The sequence below is a fragment of the Diceros bicornis genome, chromosome 26, assembly GCF_020826845.1.
Source record: "Diceros bicornis minor isolate mBicDic1 chromosome 26, mDicBic1.mat.cur, whole genome shotgun sequence".
Taxonomy (NCBI): domain Eukaryota; kingdom Metazoa; phylum Chordata; class Mammalia; order Perissodactyla; family Rhinocerotidae; genus Diceros; species Diceros bicornis.
Window position 1 is genome coordinate 40565268 of NC_080765.1, and position 6951 is coordinate 40572218.

Genomic DNA, 6951 nt, shown 5'->3' on the forward strand with positions numbered 1-6951 from the left:
CCTTTTAACCTCCCTAGCATTTGCCAGGTTCCTTGCCCAGCAGCCTCTGCAGTCCAGGAAAGCCGCTGTGCTGCAGCGTGAAGGAGTCATAAGGATTAAACCTCTTCTGGGAGGGCGGGGGGCGGGGGACGGCCCCATGGCGTAGCGGTTAAGTGCGTGCCCTCTGCTGCTGGCGGCCCGGGTTCAGATCCCAGGCGCGCACCGACGCACCGCTTGTCAGGCCATGCTGTGGCGGCGTCCCACATAAAGTGGAGGAAGATGGGCATGGATGTTAGCCCAGGGCCAGTCTTCCTCAGCAAAAAAAAAAAAAAACAACCTCTTGCTGGGGGGCAAGGACAGAGATTTGGGAGGATTCCCAGCTCCCATAAACCCACCCGTCCCCGCCAGGCCCTAGGGGCACCAAGGCCTGAGGAGAGTGACAGAGACCTGAGAATGAGTGGTGACACTGTGCCGGCTGGGCCTGGAAGGAGTAAGCGAAGAGAGGAGGGGCTGGAGGGCATTCCAGAAGAGGCAAGAGGAAGTCTGGACGCATGAGTGATGGGCAGCTCTTGCCCGGCTGGGTGCAGCCAGCTCACAGACGGCCTCAAATGACCCCAGGTTAAAAGTCTGGACTCAGTCCTGAGGGTGGCGAGTTCTAGGCAGGTGTCTGGCCTCATCAGACCCGAAGTTACTAATTCTTGCCCGTGTTAATTGAGCCTTTCTGTGCCAGCCACTGGCTGCTGGTGAAGACGGGAAGAAGCAGGCAAGACCCAGAGCAGGGAGACCCCTCGGGGGTGGCGGCTTTCTTCAAGGAAGGTCTTCAAGGAAGACCACGTGGGATAATGAGAGGAAGAAATCGTCACGGGGCAAATGGGCCAGGATTGAGGTCGTGCTGCAGGACTGGAGGGCTCTGGAATAAGAGAAGGTGTGGGGAGGGGCCATGCCATCCCCAGCCAATGAGGTCACGTGAGGAGGTGAGACGAGGGATCAGTTGGAGACCTGTGGGGTTTGCGGGGCCCCGGGGGCATCCAAGGGAGGGCTGTGGGATGCTGGAGGTGAGGACAGAAGCCTCAGGAGTCATGTGAGAAGAGGCCCAAGACGGGACCCTGGGGGCATCAGTCTGAGGGCGTGCAGAGAGGGTGCACAGGGTAACGGGGCAGTGCAGGGAAGACCACAGAGTGAGGGGCAGGGGCTGCAGAGAATCCAGGCAGGTGGATATTGGATGTAGCAACTGGAGGCCATTGGTCAACCAGGCAGGCCGGGGGCCAGGTGTGAACCTGGATGTGTTGGAGGACCGAGTGGCAGGAGAGGTACGGATAACGCCAGAAGCACAGGGTTGCCCCCACTGGAGTTGCAGGAGCCGGTTTCATCAAGACGCAGAAGCTTGAGCTGATGGGAAGGAAGGGGCTGGGAAAGATGGGAGCTGATCAGTGGATTGTGGTTTCTAAGGGGTCAGAAGAGGAGGGAGCCCGAGAAGGGAGGGCGCCCACGCCTGCCAGCACTCGTTCACCCGGTGCTGACTGCGCACCCACTGTGTGCCAGGGCCCGTCTAAGCGCCACCCTGACCTGCATTGTGACAGGAGGGCAGAGGGAAGGGTGGGGGGCACCCCCTCAGTGCCTTCACCACTCCCGGCGCCGGGGGCACCCCAGCAGGACAGACGCGGGCAGGAGAAGGTCTCTTAGTCGACATTTATTTCGCAGGGGTTCATAGGCGCTGGTAGCGGAAGAGCTCGCGCTGGCACACGGGGCACGTGTGCTTCACGTCCATCAGGCGGTCCACGCAGAAGGGGATCAAGCAGCAGCCCAGGATACACCTGCAGCCTCGGGAGCAGCGGGCCGTGGGCGGGGGCCCGGGACGCGGGGAGGGCTGTTGTTGGGGGTCCAGGGGTCGTGGGGCGGCGACCCCGCCGGGCCAGCCTGAGGTTCTCGCCCAGGTTGTGCCAGACTAGCTGGGGGCGGAGCCAGGCCGGGGCCCCTCTGTCCTCGGTCCTGCGCTGCCCGCCCCCCGGGTGTGCTAGAAACCCCGCCCCTCCGCGCCCGCCAGCTCCCCCAAACCAGCAGGCGCCTCCCCGCGCATGCTCGGGCCCCGCGGAGGCCGCGGGCGCGCCGCTCACCCGCACAGGAAGAGGCCGGTGCACAGCAGCCAGGTGAGGATCCCCGCGACCGGGGTGGTCGTCGTGACGATGTAGTTCCCGCAGTAGGGACACGTGGACCGGATGGGCATGGCAGACCCCATCTCGGGCAGGCTGGTGAACAGTGCTGGGGGCAGGGGAGGGGCAGGTCAGCCCCGCCCCCCTCCTCCCCTCCCCAGTGCCCACCCCTGGCCTGGACCCTCTTTCAGGTTCTCCTTCTCCCCTGGGCACCCCAGGCTGTCCAGATGGGCCCCAGTTTCCCGTGCAGTCCCATTTCCCCCCACCAGCCTTCAGGGCTCAGCGCCCCCTCAGTCAAGACGCTCTGCCTCCTCTGGCCAAGGTGCCCAGGGAATCTGGGAGCTCTCTGCGTTTAAACTGGGTCCCTTCAGCTCAGTGAGTTCCTACCCATACAGTCCCTTTTGGGTTTGTTCAAGTCAGCCAGAGTCAGTTTCTAATCCCAGCACTTAAAAAGCTCTGACACCTTTGGTAAAGCAGTTGCATGGGGAAAAAAAAAAAAAACAGCAACTAAAAAAAACCCCAAAACCTTCCTGTTGGCATTCTTCTTGTCTCTTCCTCTTTTTTTTTTTCTTTTTTGTGAGGAAGATCAGCCCTGAGCTAACATCCGTGCTAATCCTCCTCTTTTTGCTGAGGAAGACCGGCTCTGAGCTAACATCTATTGCCAATCCTCCTCCTTTTTCCCCCCCAGAGCCCCAGTAGATAGTTGTACGTTGTAGTTGCACACCCTTCTAGTTGCTGTACGTGGGACGCGGCCTCAGCATGGCCGGAGAAGCGGTGCGTCGGTGCGCGCCTGGGATCCGAACCCAGGCCTCCAGTAGTGGAGCACACGCACTTAACCACTGAGCCACGGGGCCGGCCCTTGTCTCTTCCTCTTGCATTTGTACAGTGGGGCCCAAAAATGTGTCTTTAGCTAATTGAAACGCTGCAGCCGTTTCTATAACCTTGGATGTGCAGAAAAGGGAGGGCTTTCGTGGCGGCTGAACTTGTTAAGAAAACACCATTCCGTCGAGCTTTGGTGTCCTGGGCCAAAGGCTCAGGAGCTGGTCTGGAGGGCTGTCGGGGCAATGGGGAAAGGCTTATGGCCACTGCAGACTTTGGCTTCCTCTGGGGTCCAGGGTGAGGGGTACTGAGATTTGGGGAGCCAGAGCTGTGTAGGGGTGTGGACTCCTCCAGTTTGGCAGGGAACTGGTGTGGCTGGTAGTGGGTGACCCACAGGCTCTGGACCACCTTTCCAACAGGGAGGTTGTCATTTTCATTCTGCCCCCTGGGAATTTAGAGCCCAACCCAGCAGCTCTGACCCTTTAGAGTGTTCCTGAATTCCTTGGCAAGTTTGTTTAAAAATCCCAAAGCCCAGGGCTGGCCCCGTGGCTTAGCGGTTAAGTGGCGCACTCTGCTACTGGCGGCCCGGGTTCGGATCCCGGGCGCGCACCGACGCACCGCTTCTCCGGCCATGCTGAGGCCTGAGTCCCACATACAGCAATTAGAAGAATGTGCAACTATGACATACAACTATCTACTGGGGCTTTGGGGAAGAAAAAGAGGAGGAGGATTAGCAATAGATGTTAGCTCAGAGCCTGTCTTCCTCAGCAAAAAGAGGAGGATTAGCTCGGATGTTGGCTCAGGGCTGACCTCCCTCACCAAAAAAAAAAAAAATCCCAAAGCCCAGGCCCCCACCCCAGGGGCCAGGTCTGCATTCCTGTCCTCTGTAGGGGGGGGGCGGTGGAGCATTTGCCCAGTAGGGGACAGGATTTCACTCCATCAACATTCCCTGGGCACCTACTGTGTCCAGCCCCCTCCACCAACGATCTCACATGGAGACAAGTGCTCATGGCCGTGGGCAATGTGCCCACCGGCCAGCTGTGGCGGTCAGGGGAGGAGGGCTTCCCGGAGAAGGTGCTGGGTGGGCAGTCTTGGCGAGTGGCCGGAGCAGTCCTGAGTGTGACACACAGAAGCTGGGAGAGGGGGCAGGCAGGAGTACTGACCTGTGTGCACCACATGGGGGCCTCTGACGTACGCTGGGGGAGGAGCCTGAGTTCCTGGAGGCTGATGACAGGGCCGAGGATGAGGAGAAGGTGGATAAGGAGGAGGCAGTGGAGGCTCTTTGGGAGAGAAGAAGGAAGACACCCTCAGATCTGAAGGCTTCCGTGAGTTTTCAGCACTGAGCTGAGAGCGAGGCTAGCCAGAAGGAGGAACCCATTTTACAGGAGAAAAAGCCGAGGCCCAGAGCCGTGAGTCAATCTGCCGGTGGTTGTATAGCTAGTAGATGGAGGAGCTGAGGTTTGAGCCCAGGCGTTTCTGACTGCAGTTGTGCCCTCGTGTCCTAGGATGTAAGATCTTCCTGGAGGCAGTGCTGGAAAGTTGCAGAGGCAGAAGTAGCACAGGGCCCCCTCATCTCCTTTTTTTAGTATCCAGCATTCATTGCATGCCAAGCTCTGTGCTCAACCCTTTACAGACCTCCCTGTGCTCTTGCCAAGGCACCAAAGAGGCAGCTGTGTGGCGTTATTCCAGTCGTGCAGAAGTGGAGCCTGGGCTCAGAGAGGTTAAGTGACTTGCTCAAGGTCACCCAGCACGTGAGTATCAGAGTCAAGGATGGAACTTGAGCACGCCTGCCTCCAGAGCACGTGTTGCTGCATGTTACGCCCCTGCCTCTGGTCAGGAGGCTCCAAAAGGGGCGGGCATTCGGACCCCAGGCCTGCCTCCCTTCTTCCCAACCTGGCTCCCTCATAACCCGCGAGGGGCCTCCCACAGTGTGTGGACACCCAGCTCTGTCCCCCGCCTCAAGGAGTCAGCCCCTGGGCCTCGAGAATAGTCCGCGGAAGCCCTGGAAGCAGGCGTAAGGCTCTTTGGACAAGGAATTCTGAGATCCTGGACACCCAGAGTGTGGTCTGGGCGAGGAGCGCACGGGAACCCCATAATGTCAATGACGGGGTGAGTGACGGATGGGGATCCCCTGTGTTTCTATTGGGAACCACATGAGTGATGTGCATGGGGACCTGCTCCTCCTGGGAAAGCCAGCTTGAGGCTTGAGGGAGGCACCTGGGGTCACCCCACCCAGGGCCTTCTCCCAGAGTTGGGGCCAGCAGAGAGCAGGGAGCCGCTCCCCACTTCTCACCACACTGTCTAGACTCCGTGGGACAGGAAACCTCGTGGGACAGGAAGAGGTTTCCTGTCCATCCAGCGCCCCCAGCAGCCCTGCCCGGGGCTGGTTTTTGGACCCATTTTACAGGTGAAGAAACCGAAGGTCAGAAATTAAGTACCTGGCCCCGGGCTGCCAGGTGGAGCGTCATTCTGCTCTCACGCTGAGTCAGCGACTGCCCGGCCCTACACAGTCATCTCTTTTCATCCTCTCAACCATTTTCCAGACGAGAAAACAGATCCCAAGAGATTCGGCAGCTTGCCCACGATCACACGAGCACGGCCAGGAGCCCCACCCACCCCACCCACCTCCAACAGCCTGGGTTGTCTCTGGGGGAGAGGGAGGCAGGCCATACCTGACACGGAGGAGTCATTAGTCTTGTCCTGTGACTTCCTTGGGACACTTTAAGAGAGGGCACAGGATGTGGGAGGCCCCATTTCGTCCCCACTGGGCCACATGGTCCCCGGGTTGGTGGGGACAGCGGGACTTGGGGAGGGGGCTGGGGACTGGCACGAGCCCCAGTTCAGCAAGGCAACCCATCGGCTCCTCGCCTCCTTCCCGAGGGCCGCACAGTCATCTTGTCACCTGAATGGGGGACCCTCACCCTGCAGACGGTTCCATCTTGGTACACTGGAGGTCCTTTGTTCCGGCAACGGTATCCGGGCGGCCTCGGGTTCCAAGCTCCGAGCAGCCAAGCGCTTGTCTCGGGTTGGGGGGCGGGCCCATTCTGACAGCAGCGCAGGCCTCCCCCGCGCCTCCTGCTGGGCCCAGCTCAGATGGAATGGCCATTGTGATGTGCGTCCTCACAGCGGCCAAGGGGGTGGGCTTTGTCCCGATTCTCTGCAGGAGGGGGACGGGGCCTCCCACACGCCCAGCTTAGGGACCCCTTGAGGACGCCCCTTCTCTACTTATCCGCTGCCCCGCACCGTTGGGGGGGGGGGGGACCGGCGCCGGGCTTCGGAGGGCAGGGCGGGGGAATCATCTGAGCCTTGAAAGTATGAGTCTGGTTAGAGCTAGTGAGTCTGCTTTGAGGAGTTTATCCTGATGTGTGCAAAGATCTAGCTGTGAGGACGCCCACGTCCTCCTCCCTAGAAATGTAGGTGGGTGTGTGTACACAGGTATGCACGTGTACATACGTGTATACGTACACGTGTCTATATGTGCACAGGCGCACGCATGCACACGTGCATGTATGCATAGACGCACGTGCCCAGGCTGCCTCTGTGCTACACCTGGGGGCACAGCCAGGAAGGGCACAGCCAGAATTTGTGGACCAAAGGCGCAAAGGGACTTCTGTGTGCGTGACCAGTGAACCACATGGTTTCTCATGGTGCTGCAAAATCCTGGGGCACGTCCAAGACAGCCCGGCCCGTCTACCAGACTGGCAGCAACCAAGAGCTATGGCGAGTCTAGGGGAGATGGGCCTTCCCGTGCGCCTACCCTGAGGGGGGATTTGGTGATATCTAGCCGAGTTACAGATGTGGGACCCTTTGACCCAGCGATAATATTTCTAGAAATCCACCCCAAAGATAGACCAGCAAAAATATCCAATGACGTAGGCACAAGGCTATTCAATGCAGCAGAAAAGGCTAGAAATAACCCAAATGTCCATCCATATAGCCACTCTGCAGCTACCAAAAATAAAGGGGGTGAGGGGAAGGAAGGAAAAGAAAAGAGAGAGAGAAA

The 6951-nt window shown here is 59.4% G+C and overlaps 1 protein-coding gene across 1 annotated transcript; it reads right to left on the reverse strand.

Moving 5' to 3' along the window:
• Nucleotides 1-1658: 1658 nt before the first annotated feature.
• LITAFD (LITAF domain containing) lies at nucleotides 1659-4513 on the reverse strand. The gene is made up of 3 exons (XM_058570087.1): nucleotides 4112-4513; nucleotides 2094-2238; nucleotides 1659-1793 (listed from the first exon to the last, which is right to left on the reverse strand). The coding sequence occupies exons 2-3, from the start codon at nucleotides 2213-2215 to the stop codon at nucleotides 1685-1687; spliced, it is 231 nt and encodes a 76-aa protein (XP_058426070.1). The 5' UTR covers nucleotides 2216-2238; nucleotides 4112-4513; the 3' UTR covers nucleotides 1659-1684.
• Nucleotides 4514-6951: the final 2438 nt, after the last annotated feature.

Excerpts from the sequence above, each read along its gene's own strand:
- LITAFD (XM_058570087.1), bottom strand. The coding sequence starts at position 2,215 with ATGGGGTCTGCCATGCCCATCCGGTCCACGTGTCCCTACTGCGGGAAC. Across the intron at positions 1,794-2,093 it reads ACCGGCCTCTTCCTGTGCGG|GTGTATCCTGGGCTGCTGCT; the intron begins GTGAGCGGCGCG and ends CCGAGGCTGCAG.